We start from the raw sequence: 18238 nt of genomic DNA, 5'->3' as shown, positions 1-18238 counted from the left end.
ACCATTACAATAAGCTTTCATGGAACTTCTTCCTGCATCTGATGAAGTGGACGGTGATCCATGAAAGCTCATGCCATAATATGTTTCTTAGTCATTAAGCCTCATTTGTGGTTTTGAGTGCACTGTGTAGGTGAGGGAATGGGACCCGTGGCCCTCCAGATGCTCCTGGGCTCCCAACTCCCATCAGCGCTCACCAGCCAACTTGGCCAACAGTCAAGGATGATGAGAGCTGCAGTCCACCAGGAACATCTGGAGGGTCACAGGTTCCCCAACCCTGTGATAATAATCCCTGGAGAACCTTGACATCTTCCTCTTAGTGGGTCAAATGAAAGATACTGTTGCTTACTTCCCGTGTTTGTCTTGTTCTTCGGCATATGCAGAAGCCTAGAGGTGGTGGAGAGAGAGAGACCTCTGCAAACTCCAGACCTCTTGCCTTTCTTGTCTACTGGAGGCATAAATCTCAGCTGGAGGTTTCCAGAGGGACGGTAAATATTTGGGGATAGTTGCTATGACCCCTCCAAGACTCGCAAATGCTTATTTGGTTGTCGTCATCAGTTATCATTCCCTTGGGGAGCCTGATAATGCAAAACCATGTTCACGGTGGATGAAAGAGAAAATAAAAACAACACATGCTCACATAAACATAGAAAACTCCCCCCCCCCAATAATAATAATGGGGAGAGGGAAGGGAGGGCTTGTTTGAAAAATGAACACGCAGCACAGCCCCTACTTCCTGCAATGAGGAGAGTGAACGGGAAGTCCCTGTTTCCTGCTTGTAGAGCACGGAGCCCTATCTGACGCCTCCAATCAGAAAACAAGCATAGCTTTGATTAAACAAACAAAAAGGGCCACAAAAGTCTCTCCAGGACTCACTTGCAGCCCAGGTCAACACCACTGCTGGGGAAACGAGGGAGGGTGGGAGGCTTGTAGTGCTGTTAGGAGAACAATCCTTCATGTTTGTTTTCTTTGCTGCTGCTTCATCTTACAGCCCCTTCGCCAACCCAGCCCCCTCCAGATGTTTGGGATTACAACTCCCATCAGCAAAATATCTAAGGAGATGCCAAGTTGGGAAAGGGTGACTTACAGCACCAAAACCACCAGGGCAGCCTTGGTGGTCATACAGGCGCTCAACCCCAGATAAGTGTGTGAAGATCAAGTGGGTACTATCCATACAATCGCTCCTGAATCCTTGCATCCCATCCTATCAGAGTTCCTTCCCTCCTGACCACTTCCTCCTTGTTTTTCTTTTCTGGCTTCTGAAAGTTTTTCTTTCTCCCCTTCACACACACACACACACACACACACACACTCAACCGTTCAACTGTAACTCCCATCAACCCTGGCCACACTTTCTAAGGCTAATGGGAGCTGTAGTTCAGTAACACCTGGAGGGTCAAAGGTTCCATTTTAAAAAACAACAACAGCCATTTGATAAAAACAATTGATGCCATTTAAAGCACACACACAACTTTCCCCCCCTGGTTCCATGCTCTATTGCTGAGTTACATTCTCCCCCCCCCCCCCAAAGAATGTGCTTGCACTGACTTGGGACCCTTTTTACCGAAGATAGGAAAAGAGGTTGTCCTTCAAATGAACTCGAATTTCCAGGGCTTGATGAGCTGCACCCATTTTGCAGATGTAATCTCCAAGTCTTTGTCTATGATCTCTGAGAATTCCTGGAGAATAGGTGAGGTCCCTGCAGACTGAAAGCAGGCAAATTTTGACCCCAACTTCAAAAAGGGGGGGGGAGACCCAAGTAACTACCGACCCGTAAGCTTGACACTGATACCAGGGAAGGTCACTATAATAGATAATTAACTGGTTTGTCTGGGAGCAATTAGAAAAGGATGATACTAAAACAGCATGCAGTTCTTAAAAACAAGTCATGCCAGACAAATCTCATTTCTTTTCCTTTTTATAGAGTTACAAGCTTGGTGGATCAGGGGAATGCTTCTGTCTCTTGCTTTCAGTAAGGCTTTTGACAAAATCCCCCATGATATTCTTGCAGAAAAGCTGGTAAAATGTGGGCTGGACGAGGTAACTGTTAGGTAGATTTGTAGCTGGTTGCCTGACCAAACCCAAAGGGTACTACTCATTAATGGTTCCTCGTCATCCTGGAAAAAAGTGACATGTGGGGTGCTGCAGGGATCTGTCCTGGGCCTGTTGTTGTTCATCATCTTTATAAATGACTTGGATGAAGGAATTGAGGGGATGCTCATCAAATGTGCAGATTACAGAATTATGGAATCATAGAACTGTCGAGTTGGAACGGACCCTGAGGAGTGTCTAGTCCAACCCCCCTCCCAAACTGGGAGGGATCGCTAACACTACCAATGACAGAATCCAGATTCAATATGAATTTAGCAGATTGGAAAACTGGGCACAAACAAAATTAATTTCAACAGGAACAAATGTAAGGTTCTGCACAAGCAGCAGCAGCAGCAGCAGCAGAAGCTGCACAACTATAAGATGGGGGATCTAGGGGTCTTGGTGGACCACAAGCTTCACATGAGTCAGTAGTGTGATGCAGTAGCAAAAAAAGCTAATGCTATTCTATGCTGCATCAACAAAAGTATAGTTTCCAGATCAAGGGAAGAACCACTCTATTCTGCCTTGGTCAGACCTGAAATACTGTGTCCAGTTCTGGGTATCACAATTTAAGAAGGATGTTGCCAAGCTGCAACGTGTGCAGAGAAGGGCAACCAAGATGATCAAGGGTCTGGAAACCAAGCCTTATGAGAAGTGCTTGGAGGAGCTGAGTATGCTTAGCCTGGAAAAGAGGGGTCTGAGAGGAGATACGATAGCCATCTTCAAATATCTTAAGGCTTGTCACATGGAAGAGAGAGCTTGCTTGTTTTCTCCTGCTCTGGAGGGGAGGACTCAAGGCAATAGCTTCAAGCTGCAAGAAAGGAGATTCCAACTAAACATTCAAAAAAAAACTTTCTAACAGTAAGAGCTGTTTGGCAGTGGAACAGACTCCCATGAGAGGTGGTGGATTCTCCTTCCTTGGAGGTTTTTCAGCAGAGGCTGAATAGCCATCTGTCATGGATGCTTTCGTTGAGCTTCCTGCATTGCAGGGGGTTGGACTAGATGAGCCTCGGGATCCCTTCCAACTCTACATTTTCTATGATTCTGTGATTCTATGATTGTATGTGATGTTAACTGTCATGGCTTATACCAAAGAACCCTGGAGAGTCTAGGTTGTGGAAGCTGAGAACTCTCTCACAACAATCCCTTGGCCCTCAGGCGCAGAGCTATAATTCCTAGAGTTCCCTGGGGCAGATAAGATGAAGCTTCCTTATACAGAGTCAGACCAATGGTCCCTTGCACACGGCTGTCTGAACTAACTGTCAAGTGGCAGTGCAATTTCAAACAGGTCGTGTCCCGTCCCCCCCAAGGAAGGGTCATGTAGCTCAGGGGCAGACACCTGCTCTGCAGGCAGAAGGTCCTGGTTGAATTCCCCATCTAGGTAGGACTCTGAACTACACAGTTGCTGCCAGTCAATGTAGTCAGTTCTGAGCTAGATGGACCAACAGCCCAATTCAGTTCTGCATGCAAGGCATATGCTCCACCACTAGAGATCTTGCTTGGACACAACATTCTGCATGCTTCAAGCTTACTGGAATCCTGGGAGTGGGGTGGGTGTTCATATTAATCTTTTCTATATGCATGACTTGTTTTTTTTTTCTTTTTTGACTGTAATGTGTAGAGTGTTTGTTTGTTTTTAGCTGCTAAGACAGGGTGAGGTGCAACAGCCCTCCTGGCACTCTCATTCAATACTTCTATTAATGGCACTTCCCCCAGCCTTTTTTGTACAGAGCTTAGAACGTTAGTGTGTTTATTTTAAGATTGTGCCAGCAAACTGCAGCCACCTCCTCATTTGCAAGTGATCATTTGCATAAATTGCCAATGCTATTATTAGCTTGCATTTATTTTTAATGCTGGCTTTGAGCAGTTGTACAGAAGACTCTGGAGTTATGGGCATTTCTCAGAAAAAAAGCTATTACACATGCTAGACAAGCAAGATGGGGTTGTGAGGAGTGGGCAAGATTACGAAATGAACAGGGGGGAAGGAAAGTCTGTGGACTAGGAAGGTGTCAACCTGGTGGACCAAGGTCAGTTCAGGGTTGATCGGTTAGTTATTTGCATATGCTTCAGTCACACCCATTCAGTCACTGACCAGACCCAGATCTGCTTCGCTTCAGCAAGGTGGTGGCTTCATATGCTTTTCCGCCATAACCTGGTTCTACTTCTGCAGAAGTAGCTCTTAAAGAAAGACTTGAGAAGTGAGAGGGCTCAGTGGCAGGGCACATGCTTTGCCAGGAGAAGGTCCAAGGACCTATCCTTGGCACTTCTAGTTTAAAAAAATGATCAGAAACCACTTCTGAGCCTCTCTGGGGGAGGGATAGCCAACAATGTTGTTGAACTACAGCTCCCATTATTCCTGATCATTGGCTATGCTAGCTGGGGCTGATTGGATTTGTAGTCAAAAATGACTGGATGGCCCCCTGTTGGCTACCCTTGCTCTTGGGCTTCCTATGGTCAACCTCAGGCTGGAGTGTTCAGCAGTTTTCACCACCACACCACTTCAGGCACAGCTCCCACTGCCACAACAGTTAGCCTCAGCTGCCTCCAACACAGTACCAACTCTGCATGTACATAAGAAATGTATACATTTATAAATAGCTCATTGTGTAACACCCAAGTTAAGCTATCAGCTTAATATTTTTGGAAAGCCTTCCGTATAGAGAAGCTGAATTTGGACACTTAACCTCCTGGCCTTCTTGTGGTTACAGATGCAGCTGCTTGTCTTTCGAGTATAGAATACAGAAGGACTTCATTGTAATTAACAAAAAAAAAGTGCTGTACCAGGAACTTCAAGACAGCTGTTTTCTTACTGGCAGAAGACTTGTGACATTCAGAAAAACTATTGAGGTGTTTGCTTTCACTCCCCTGAAGCTCTTATAAAGCTTGGCAAGGGTCTCCCCAAGAATGGTCCATGGAATTTGCTAAGCCTGTGGTTGATTCTTGCATTCTGTTGTGTCATTTGATGAAGCTTACCTTCTGAATTCAAGTTCCATACAAGTTTTAGGTGACATAACTGGTTTGTTTGCAAGGCTCTTTCCAACCTACTGGCAGAGCTCCTAACCCAGGCCTGCAGCAGGGTTCCTAATTCAAAGGATCAAAAGGGAGGGGGAGGCTGCTATATCCTAGAAGGGTATAGCATTAATTCCCTGTGCTAGTCAATAGGTCAGCCAAACCCTTTTCATTTCAACAAAAAACCGCCCCAACCCCTGCTGTCCCAGAGAGACTATTTGCTGTTTTCCAGGTGGGAAAAATGAATTAGTCTAAGCCAGTGCTTTTTTCTAAAAAAAAAATATGTTTAGGGGTACTCTCATTTTCCTACTCTTAGTGAAATACTGCCCCTCAATGATGCCAAACTTAGATTCACAAAATGTTTAGGGGTATGCATACCCCTGTGTCCCCCCCCCCCCCAGAAAAAAGCACGGGTCTAAGCTATATTTGGAGCAGAAAAAGTGGTAATAACATGGCAGATGACTGAGGTGGATGACAGAATGTAATACTTTCAGACTACTGCTTTCAAAAGGGGGGGGGGTTCTCCCTGCAAGTAGAAAACTACTATAGCAAACTCAGCTAGAGCACCTCTCTCCAAAGTTATAGTTCTTGGTTTTTTGTTTTAAAAAAAACATGCAGGGATTTTTTTCTTATTAATGTGAAGGAGCATTCCAAAATGGCAATCCCTCTCCTGAAGTCTGAAGTGGTACAGTCCACTTGGCCCCCTCAAGATTCTGCCATCTCATTCGCTACATGCAAAGATGAGGCCAAAGGCTTTAACACTTTTATGTCAGTGCTGTTTTATCAATCAATACATATCATATGAACTACACAATCCTATTATGATTGTATGAAACAAAAGATTCCCATTCTTAGGTTAAACTGGGGGTCATGCATGTAAAAAATTAGAGGGACAGAAATGCTAATATCTGTCATTCACTGAAGATCTACCTGTCTGTAAACTTGGTTTTCTGAAAACATATTCCTGAAACATCTTATCACGACTCTAAACTAAGGTTCTAATTCCTAGGCAATGTTGTGTTTTCTTTGCTGGTATTTTCAAAACTGCTTTGGAAACACTTTACAAAGTCATCAGTGAATCTGATCTTTCTCAGCTCTTTCCACTACATTTTGCAAAATATTTTCTTGTATGCCTGTTTTACCACTAACTTTTTCCTTTGCCATGCTTGAATTTAAGAGCTGTTTTCATGCATGACTATTGGCACTTGGGTGGGGATAACCTGAAAACAAAAATGCATGCACATTCAATCAGATATGAAGGGCCCACGCTTTTGAAATGGTTGTTTTCCCCCTTCCTAAAAGTAACAGATGCAAGCAGGGTCCTACTACTTTCCCGCTCGTGGCTGACCCTCCTATCTAGCATCACACGCCAGGTGTATAATACGTAGTTACTTCATGCTTGGGAAACTGTGGCAACTAATAGCTAAAGATCTATGAAGCAGCCCTCAGACTCTCTGGCCTCTGCATGATCTCACTCAAAATGCCCACAAATTGGGTCAAGTGGGCTCCCATATTTGCCCATGCAAAAATTGAACACCATTGCTGTGATGCAGTGGCTGAAGATGTAGTCCAACCAGCCAGCCTGGGGAAAGAGGGAACTGTCTGGAATTCAAAATTATTTTCTGAGCTTTAAAAGAAACTAAAGCATTATATAATTCTATGATTCATTGGTGGTTTTCAAACAAAGGTTGGGTGGCCACCAATCAATTTGTTTTATTTTATTTTTTAATTAAATTTGTATACTGCCCTTCTTTTGAAAATCTCAGGGTGATTCACAGCATTAAAATACAAAGTAAAAACACAAAATGTATAATAAAAACAAGAACAAAACAAAACAGACCCATAACACCCCTCCCCTTGGGGTGCCTTCCAATTCTACAATTCTCTGATTATGTTTCCAGATCTGGACATTACCCATCTTTGTTAACATAGCAAAGTTGCACTGCTAAGCAAACAACACACTAGCAGATCAACATACACGCCAACTCAGAAGTAAGCCCCAGGTAAGTGTGTATATAGGTTTACACCCACATCACAAAATAATTTTCTCTTTGAGCTACCCAAATAACCAGCACCTTGGTCAGCAACTAGTTTTGCCAAAAGGCCACTCTGAAAAGGGAGTGGGGCATGGTCTTCCCAAATGCCTTGCTGCCACTGCACGTTGCCACAACTCTTTCTGTAGCAGGCAATAGAAAGGGACATGAGGCAAGGTGTCAGGTTATAGCCAGGGATAACAAAATACTCACCCTTAGCAAACAGGTTCATGTGAAACTACTTTTGCATTTGTTGACTTTAAAATAAGAAGACCCTGTTACTAGTACATGAATTACAAGCAGGGACCAAGAGGAGGCACTGTTAAGGGAGGAATGGAAACCCTTTGTAGAGTATTCGAAGAAGTGTAACAGTGAGATAAATTTACCAGTAGGACCTGAACTGTGAGCAGCAGTAATAAACAATTAGATACTAAGCTGAGTGAAAGAGGGTGGTAAAGAATGATATGCAGCAGGACAAGGAGGAATTGGGAAACCATGGAGAGATGGGAGGGGGTGGAGTAAAGACACACCAGATAGATGAAGGTAATATAAATTTGTATGTATTAAAACTTTGGAAAAATATTTTTTAAAAAACAAAACAAAACCAACAACTGACAATGAAGCATTGTCTAGAGACCCATGAAAATATTACTCAAATTTTACTAGCAGAACTCTTCAAAATAAAACAGGAACATCAAATGATACATCCAAAATTATCCATACAATATCTTGTGCACAGGCTCAGTATCTTAGAAAATATGAAATAATCCAAACAGCCCTATAAACAAAGGTTCCTCTCTCTCCACAATCTGCATTCCAGCTTTCATTGCCTTAGACTATTTACTCTCTCTTCATTTACATCCTCACTCCATGAAGTTTGGGAGACAAAGACTCAAAGGCAACTCCCTTCAAAATAGAGACTTGCAACTCAATACCTTCATCACATGATCTAAGATTACAAAAGTTTAGAGTAACAGAAAACAATCCACAGGTATTCATTAACCCATTTAGGAGCTTTGTTCTCCTTGGCTTTAATATAGCCCTATGGAAAAACCACGTTAAACCTTCTGCAATATAGCTTTAGCCATTTTCAATTTTAGGCCATCATTAATGCACATATATTTTCATTTCTGTGCAAATTATATCAATTATACTTAACAATTCTTACCTAAAGAAGCTCAGACCATCCCTTCCACAAACACTCCGGTTCAAGATGGCTCTTGCTCAATTTGTGATGCCAGATGTGACCCCCAGGTTCTGCAGAACCCAATTACTGCTATTCTACGCTTATTTTTCAATGAAGAATCACTCTTGCTGAAATCAGAGGGAGTTATATCTCTGCTTCCATTTTAAACGTCAGATATTGTGATGCTCCCCACGTCACAAGGCTCTCAAGGACTCCATTTTTATTCTGAATAATCAGAGGGGAGGGGGGAAATTGCTCTATGTCAGTGCTTGGTTGCAATAAATATTTGGTTCTGGGCACTGTTTTATCAAGAGGCAAATAAACTGGCAGAGGTTCAGAGAGGAGCAACATAAACAATCAAGCAGCTGCAGGAGCTGAGATAGGAGAGAAGATTAAAGAGCAGGATACTTCCAAGGGGTAACCACTTCCAGAGGGGCAGCCTTGTTATCCTGTTGCTGTAAATAAAAGTGACCAGGAGTCTTGCGGCACCTTTAAGATAGATTTATTGTGTCATAAGTTGTTTTTGTGGACTGGACTCCACTGGTGCATTAAGTCCATGAAAGTCCATGATAAATCTGGCAGTCTGGAAGGTGTCATGACTCTTCGTTGATTTTGCTTCAAGGGGGTGCTCCAAAGAACCACGAGAATGAGTGAGTTTTTACCTAGAAGTCTTGGGAAATTCTGTGTGATCCCTTGGACATGTGACACATTTCTTCACATAAGTTTGGGTCCATGATTGTGAAGACAGTAAATTCAGTTTAACAACTCTTCCTCCTCCTCCTCCTCTTCCTTTTTAATCTAATTTATTTTGCATCTTTGCAGTCTGCTTCTCAGCTTGGATTGTCAACTGACCAGAAAAGAAACCCAACTCAGCTGAGTCCTTGTGCCTATGGCCTAACTGCCAAATTTGTTTAAAAGTCAGAATTCGTAGTTGGTTAAAAACATGTCTAAAAAACCAGGACACCCTGAAAGCTGTTGAGCTTTTTTTACAAAAATGATAAAACACCAACACAATTATCCGATTGACTTGCCTAAGTGCCACATTTCAGAAATTCCCCCCCCCCGGCGTCATTTCTGCCTTTGAAATCCTGGTAATGTCCAGGAAATCTGGATGTATGGCAGCCCTACTAAACTGAAAAGAAAACCACAAAAAATTAACACAGCCTTCACCAACCTGATGCCCTCCAGATGTTTTACAGCATGGCCAATGGTCAGGGATGATGGGAATTGTATTCCAACAACATCTGGAGAACCCACAGGTTTTCCTAGTCAGGAAAACACAGGAAGTATACAGAAAACAGTAGGGTGATCAAGACATAGCTGAAAGCTATCCACCTAAGACATCTGTTTTAGATATTTATTAACTTCACCTTTTTCTTTAACATGATTTTATGTACAATTGTTTTTAATTGGTTTGTGTCTATTTTACTCCTGCTTTATATATAATTAAATATGTCAACCACTTGGAGATATTTCTGAGCAAGCTGTTTATAAATCTTCTTAATAAAATAAAATAAAGCAATGCATCACCAACGTGGCATCTCATGTTGACATCATTCTTCTCAGTGGAATCATGGAGAGGCTTTAAGGAGGGGGGGGCGTGTGGCCCTGCAGCTGTGGCACTCCAGATGTTGAGGGACTTCAATTTCCATCAGCCTCCAGCCAGGTCAGGGATGATAGGAGTTGGAGGACAGAACAACACATATATTGAAAGCACATTCAACCCAAATTTAAAGTGCATGGTTTTCCCCCAGAGGATTATGGGAGCTGTACTTCGCCAGGGATGCTGGAAATTGCAGCTTTGAGGCGGGAACTACACATCCCAAGATTCTTTGGGGGAAAGTCATGCACTTTACATGTATGATGCAGACCTGCCTGTAGCCTGCAGTATCTGCAGTAGAGCCACACAAACTCACCCCCCCTTTCTATCCCCAAGGCAGGCAAGCAAGAGGCATTATCAGAGTGCCATACCCTCCAATGTTTTCCAGCAGAAAATGGGACAAGTGTCAGCTGGTGTGCCGGCTGGCTTGGGCAGGAGCACGACACCCAAAGATGCGTGAATCAGCTGGCTGCCTACACTGCTTTAGCCCCTACCTGGCAACTGCTCACTCTCTTCCCTCTTTGCTTGCTTCCTCCACTTGCACTGCACCTCAAACCACCACAACAGCAGCAGTGGCTTTGGCAGCAGCAAAGAGGGGCCGGCATAAGCGGCGCACATGTACGCTCTGGTGGGGAAATGCCCCATCTCACCTTGCACACAAGGGTTCTGCTTTACAAAAGTTCCTCTGCTAAGCGTAAGTGCTGGCTCCACCTCCTCCTCCTCCTCCTCCTCCTCCGCTTGGCAGTGGCAGTGCTGGAGCGGAGAAAACAGGGCATTCTTGGATGAAATCAGAAGCTGGGATGGCTTCTGTAATCCCATGAATGTCCTGGGGAAATAGGGACATTTGACAGGTATGGAGTACAAAGACACAGCACTCGATGAGGGTGTGAAGAAAGGCTGGTAAGGGTATGTGGCTGAGGAGGGTGTGTAGCCTAGGGAGAGTACCAAGGGCCTGATAAAGAGTTCCAAAGGGCCACATTTAGGTTCCCCAACCCTGATCTATTCCTTTGTTATGAGCATACAGACCTGAACAATGAGCTCCAGATGCCTTGAGTAATGCAACATTTGCCTCTCAGCTAGCCATCCACTACAACAATGGGATATATAAGAATGGACCAGCCAGGTAGTGCCCCTGCCCCCACCCCACCCCACCCCACCCCACTGTCTCATGTGTAGCCTTCTGTCTATGGCTTTCTTTCTCCTGCTAAGGGCTGCTTTCCTCTTAACTGGGCCTCAGATCTCCTCCTTCAAGGACAAAGCAAGATCAAGCCAGGGAGCCCACCAGGAAATGCACCACAAAGAAAGAAGTAAACATCCTCCTCCCTTTGTCCAGTTTCCTTTCTAGGATGTCAGTCCCCAAAGAATTTTCCAGGACTGCAGGAAAAGCTGCTCAGGTTCCTGCCGCAGCAAAAACAAAAAACCCCATGCTGCAGTTGACGCCTAGGGGACACAGGAAGCTACCAGAGTGTCCTCACCAACTGGCACAGGCTCTCCAGGGTTTCAGACAAGGGAGAGTCCCAGCCCTACCTGTAGATGCCAGAGACTGAACTTGGCTGTTCCTGAATGCAAAGCAGAGAGAATCATAGAATCGTGGGACTCTGGAGCTGGAAGGGTCATCTACTCCAACCCCCTGCAAGCAGGAATCTCAACTAGAGATTCATCCATAACAGATGGCCACCCATCATCTGCTTAAGAACCTCAAAAAGAGTACACCACCTCTTGAGGGAGTCCATTCCACTGTCAAACTGCTCTTACTGTCAGAAAGTTATTCCTGATGGTTAGCTGGAATCCCCTTTCTTGTTACTTGAAGCCATTGGTCCTACCCTCCAGAGCAGGAGAAAATGAACTTGGTCTACCACTGAGCTATGGCCTTTCCATTAGGAGGGAAAGTGACTGGTTGCCACAGGCTTCTTGCCTCGTTGCCCCCAGGTTGCAGGGTATCTCACAAGTCACAAGACAATCCTTAGCCTAAGAAAACTAGAAATGAAGCAATATGAAGAGTCAGCCATGATTTAGGTCACAGTCCCATGTACAGTTTGATGAGTTTAGCAATGTGATTCTAGTCGAACGTTCCCTACAGGGAAATTAACATGATTGCAACTTAAGGTTTATTTAGAAGGAAGTCCTATTGAATGCAATGGGATGCGCTTCTGAGTGAGTTGTGCAGGACTGCACTGCAGAGTGAGGCTTCTGAGAACATATAGAGATAGAAAGGACTGGACTTCAAACGGCATTTATAACAAAAGTCAAGCTGCAAGAAAACCTATTCCATGCAGTAGGATAGGGATAAGGAACCTCTGGGCTTGTGATAGAACTCCTTCGAAACTTGAGGGCCAACAAAAAGGATTACCAACAAAACCGACGGAGAGAGGCTAACAGAGACTTAAGGGCCTCGGATGTGAGGAATCCGGGCTAGGAATTGTTTTTTGAGGACATTGGTTTGGGAAGGGACAGAAACCGGGGTAGAGAGGGAGGGGGAGAGCAGAATTGTAAAAATTTATGACTTTTGTATTTGGTTATTATGATTTTTGGTTTAATATAAAAAGGGAGAAATTTGTGGAAGAGAACTTAGGTCGACCTTAGAAAAAGGATTTAATGTGTATAAGAAAACTGGATAAGTAAAATTTGGCCTAGTAAAAAGAGTTAAGCTTAAAAATTACAACAATATTTTAAGGATGAGGGAAAAGAACTTGCTGAGTTAATTAATGAAATTGGGATGTAGGAAGGGGGGTGGGGGGAAGTCAAGGAAAGAAGGTAAAGAAAGTAAGGGTATGAAATTATACATGTTTTGTCTTTGTCTTTCTATGTGTGTGTATGTCTATATAAAATGTGAAAACCCAATAAAAATTTTATTAAAAAAAAGGAACCTCTGGGCTGAGGCCACATGCACCCCTCCAAGTCCCTCTATCTGGCCCTCAGGACTCTGTCAAGACCACACCGTCTTTCCAGCTCCACCTGCTACTGGCCCTGCCTCACACCATCATGGAGTGTTTTTGCCTGGTTGGAATGTATCATTGATCTCCCATAATAATATCCTGCTTGCCTGGAGAGGGATGTGTGAACGTGTGTAGGAATGACAAAAAGGCAACATTTACCACTGCTGCTCAGGTGTGCCTCTCCAGACTGGTGTTTTTTGCTACAACATGCCACTGATGCAATCGCACTGCATCGGCAAATGGACACATTGTTCTGCTTTATTGGTTGCTCAGAGATGCTTTCCCAATGTTGCAGCATTATTGTCAGAGGGACACTCTTGTGCTATAGCACAACAAAAGTGGGCAGAAAAATAAACCTGGAGCATTTGGAATATAAAAGAGAGACAGGATTTCAGCAGGAAGCTATGGAACATGTGCACAAACAGCATTGAAAGTGGGATCAGGAATAACTGCCCTGGTATTACTGTGAGCCTAAATCATGATGACTGCATCAAAAAGGGAGAGGCCCTGAGTGGCTGCATGCACACGGGAGTAAAATTCCCACTTGCTACAAGCTCTTCCACATTCACCCCGTGCAGTGCTTGCACATTTAGGAGGACTGGAATAAATGGGGGGAAATTCTCAAGCAACGCTTCAATCAGTTTTAGGAACAAATAAACAACCATTTATGTTCACCTAATTCTCATTTCCATCCTGGTACTTTTTTATTTTATTTTTTAAAAAATATAAAATACTCAAATGTTTTCAAAAGTAAAGGATATAAAGTACTGGATTTCTAAAGTGTTGTTGAATATTTTATTAACCAACAATATTTGATTAAAAAAATTAAAAACCCATTTTTTACACAACATTTTCAAATGTTCAGAAATGGAATTCAGATTCAGAACCCCCTCTGTTCTTCCCTGGTATCGATGTTAAACTCACTGGTCAGTAGTTACCTGGGTCTTCTCCCCCCCCCTTTTTTTTAAGATGGGGACAACATTTGCCCGCCTCCATTCTGCGGGGGCCTAACCTGTGTGTCTATTTTAGTACAGTTCACAAATGCCAAGTCCAGAGCAGAACTGGCTAAATTGGCCAGTGCAGATGCAACTTTATTCTCATCAAACCATGCTTCCTCTCTCACTCTCAGAAATGTAAATATGTATGCCTTTCCTTCTTCTTCTTTTTTACACAGTCATGCTTCTAAGCAACCTAAGAATTCGTTCCACTCACAAAACTCCTTGTGCTTCCTCAGTCTCCCTGCTTTGCTGCTTTTGCCTCACTGTCTGAAACCCTTGTACCAAATATCACACCCTGAACCCAATGCATGCCAATTGCAACAAATAACTATGAGAAGCTCTTGAAGGAAGCTGGTAACAAAAGTGAGCAAACAGCACATCACTGAGGAAAAAGTGATCTGCTCTGGATCTATTAGGCGGCAATTGTACACCCAGTTTCTTGTGAGTAAGCCCCCTTGAACTCAATGGATAGATTGCAACCCTAGCTGGACTTACTGCCAGTGGCACAGCATAGTTTGCTAGCGCCTGTGATGGGGCAAGTATTGTGCCCCCCCCAATGGACTAGGCAGCTGGGTTAGGGGCATGTGCCAGGGGCATGTGTGGAGCCCATGTGGAGGGCAAACAGAGCCTGCCTCCAACAGGCTCCTCACCCGCTGCCTCCATCCACTTGCCCATTAGACAAACCCACCTGCTGCTGTGCCTCAGCTGCCAAGGCTCTGTGCCCAGGGCCAGGCTACATATTGATCATACTTAAAAGTTATTCATCATCATCAACCTTTTATTCGACCGTCAGTCAGAAAAAAATACATTTGTCAATACACAGTTAAAACTTCCAGGAAGATTTTAGAACTTAGCCAACACTAAAATGGGCTAAACAGATAGCCCCATTAAAAGTTATTAACTTCCTGCCTTCATCCAGCCTGAAGATCTCTCCTGAAAGTTCCCTTCCTTGTTATCATCCCCTTTAAAATTCTAGATAGGATGGCACCTTGTCTCCAGAAGGATATCCTCATTGCAACAGCATTCCAGCTCACACTCAGGATGGGCAAGAAGAGAAGGCCAGGAGGAAAACAGCAGCACATTGCCTGTGCAGGCTGGGGTGCCACTGAAAGAGGGGTAAATCACAAAAGAGGCTGGCTCACTAAAGCAGAGGGGGAGAACCTTCAACTCCCATCAGTCCCAGCAAGTTGTAGTCCAGCAACATCTGGAGGGCCACAGATTCGCCAGACTCACCCTAAAGGCGTGGACCGTTTCACATGCAACTCTTTCTTTTCAGTCAGGTAGAATGGGCAATGCATTCAGTGCTTCAAGGAACAGTTACAACACCAAGCATTTAACTCTATTTCCATGCTTCCCAATAGTAGCATTCTGTGTAACTCAGAACTCTGCCAATTTACCACAACAGACAATGCTGACTAGAAAAGCTAGCTGAACAAAGAGTTAATACAACTTAGACAATACTGTGCCTTGCCCATTTTATCCATGCTGGGGACTGAAATCGCTGCTGACTTGTTTTAAGAATGTACATCCATAAATCCAGAGTCTGGCTGCAAAGGCATGCGTGGAAGGCAGCTATGGCATGGCCAGGCCTGTCACAGGAGCCAGGCCACAGAGTTCTTTCTCTCCCACCACGTTCAAGGGGCAGCATAGTGTCAGGCCATGCTTACCAGCTAGTGGTTTCCACCACCAACCCTTTGGGCGCATCTGTCTGCCTAATGTGAGAAAGTAGGAAGTCACAAGACAAGACGCACAGAAAACATCAAGAGCAGCCAGCTACCCGCAAGGCTGCCTGTTCCCGTTTTCTTCTCTTAGGCAAATAAAGCAACCTGTGTGAGCTTCAACGACTCACCCCTGTGGAGTCCATGCATCCAGGGAGCTTTCAGTAAAATCCTCGAAGGCAACGTCTCATCGTTCGAAGATAACTTCTCTCTCTCTCTCTCTCTCTCTCTCTCTCTCTCTCTCTCTCTCTCTCTCTCTCTCTCTCTCTCTCTCTCTCTCCCTTTTTAAGAAGGAGGCAGTTTTCTTAAACCACAAGATTTACCGAGGTTCACAGAGAATGAGAGAGAGAGAGAGAGGGAGAGAGGGGCAGGCAGGCAGAAGGGGAGGGGCTGGGGAAAAGAAAGGCCCAGAGGCCGTATAGAATGACAATGGAAGGAAATGCTTTATCAGACTCAGAAAGACCAGCCAGCCAACTCTACCCTGGGAACAAGGGGCGGAGAGAAAAAGAGGCAAAGAGAGAGAGAGAGAGATCCTGCAGAAGAGAAAAAAGTTAGCCAAGCTGTTGTGGTCCCCTCCCTTGGCAGCAGATGTCCTCTCAAAAGCACCATGTCACACACAAGGCAGAGAACAACAATGCAACAGTCCACTCCGCTTTCTAAAAAAATAAATGTGAAAATAATAAAATGAGGTATAGTTTCTTTAAGAACCGCGACGTGGGGAATGAGAAAGAGAAAGAGAGCATTAGAATCTGAACAGCATTTTTCAGACACACCCTCCTCCTGTCTCCCTTTCTCTCTCTCTCCCCGACTTCCATCCTTCCAAGATCTTGTGAGTCAAATGTTAGCAATGTGTTACCGTAATGTTACCAATGTGGTACATGGAATCCGAGAGAGTTTATAGCTAATAAAAGACATACACATATGTTGAAGGAGAAAGAAAAAAGGATTCCCAAGCGGCACAGCCCATCAAGACGGACCCCTGCCCAATCCAAACTTGTGCTAAGGACACGTTTGTGGTCCAGGCAGGTCCCCACCACCAAACTTCAAAATCTCAGAGCAATTTTTGTCAACAGCTTCTCTGTCCCTGGGTGAACTCTTCTGAATTTAGGTGCAGAGTACAAATGATTATGTTGTGTGTTTGTGTATTTGTGGGGTGTTTTGTATTCTTTCTGGTGGCATAATGTATGTTTTGTTTTTAAATGTGTTTTTGCTTGGAGATCTTTGGATAACAAGTGCCATGTTATTATTAGTAGTAGTAGTAGTAATAATAACAACAACAACAATCAGTGCTATTTTTCTAGGGGGGAAATGGTGCCAGAACTCAGCATGAACCCTTGCACTCTTATAGTGGCAATGGCGTCCACCTGAGAGGGGCCAGACTTGAGTTCCTGCGACTTCTAGCTGAAATAATAATATCTTAACTAAGTCTGGGTGTGACATGGCATTTTCACAACTGTGCTTTTTGCACACATCTTTTAAGATTGGTAGAGGGCAACACTCTTCACATCCTACATTCTTACAGAATAAAGTTTAGTAAAAACATGCAGGTGATATTTGGGAAAGCCACTTCCGGGCCTGCCCCAGGAGGTGGGGTTGCGGGCGTCACGCCCACCCATGCGAGCGGGGGCTGGCCCCTGCCCCCGCGAGAACAGGGGAATCCCCGTCTGGCCCGCCCCCCCCCCCAGCCGGCCAATCAGCTGGTCGGCGGGGGGGCGTGGCTTGCCCTATTTATGGCCGGCGCGGAGGGGGCTCGCCCTCTTTTCGCCGGCTCGCCCCCACGTTTTTCCCGCCCTCCCTCCCTTTAAGTAGGTTTAGGCTTAGGCACTCATTTGACATTGCTATGGACTTCGGTCTGTCGCCGCATGGGGCATGGTAGGAATTTTTCCCAATTGGCAATTTCGGGCCTTTTGGTTTTTCGCCTACCTCGTAGCAACTCGTCACAACTTCTCGGCATTGGCGGTAGGCATTGGTAAGAAGGGGTTAAGACGATGTGTGTGTGGGGGAGGAACGCCATCACCTCCCCCCAGCGAGCGAAGGGTGGTCCGTTAAAGGACCCCGGGGGGCGTGGCCCTGTCCGAAGCCTATGGAGGTGTGGGCCAAAGGCACGCCCCAGAGCGGTGACCCGGGGGAGCTCCTAGTCGACGTGCCTCGCGGGAGTCTCCCCCGATATAAGGTTAACCCTTCCCCGTGTCTCCAGCAAATGGGTTGGAGCCGGATAGCCGTTAGGACCAATGCCTATGCCAATGCCTCTCATTCCTGAATTCAATAAAGTTGTGGCCTAATTCGCCCAATTAACCTTACATACAGTGTCTGGTGTCTTTATTTATCCTGGTGGGGGCGGGAACTCGCCACGCAATTCTTTTTGCCTCTACAAAAACAAACTACCTTTGTGTTCTTTGGCTTCTCTACACACAACAGACTTGAACTGCTTCAGCCAATCCCATTTCCCAGATAATTCTGGGAACTGCAGTTCTGTGAGACATCAATAACAGAAAATTTTCAGCATCCACTCTCGCCAAAATACAATTCCCCAGGATTTTTGTAAAGAGATTTGAGGACTAAAGAAGATCTGATACTGCTCTCTCTGCTACAGCAGCCAACCCCAAAGGGCTTCCTAATCTTTGTGTCTATGGCTTGGCATTTCTTATCACTGAGCCTACGCAGCCATTT

General features: G+C 44.7%; 1 protein-coding gene across 2 annotated transcripts in view; it reads right to left on the bottom strand.

Moving 5' to 3' along the window:
* HDAC7 (histone deacetylase 7) overlaps positions 1–15787 on the bottom strand; it is a 190323-nt gene extending 174536 nt beyond the window's left edge. Inside the window, exon 1 of one of the 2 annotated variants that reach the window (XM_081898110.1) lies at positions 15700–15787. In XM_081898110.1, coding sequence (XP_081754236.1) covers positions 15700–15718 — 19 coding nt within the window. In that variant the 5' untranslated portion in view covers positions 15719–15787. The remainder of the gene's footprint in view (positions 1–15699) is intronic. The other variant, XM_081898111.1, reaches the window with a different exon arrangement.
* Between the last annotated feature and the right edge of the window lie 2451 nt (positions 15788–18238).

The sequence above is a fragment of the Podarcis melisellensis genome, assembly GCF_964234715.1.
Source record: "Podarcis melisellensis genome assembly, chromosome: 2".
NCBI lineage: Eukaryota > Metazoa > Chordata > Lepidosauria > Squamata > Lacertidae > Podarcis > Podarcis melisellensis.
Note: the sequence above shows the minus strand (reverse complement) of the source record. Positions and strands in the feature narration are given on the sequence as shown.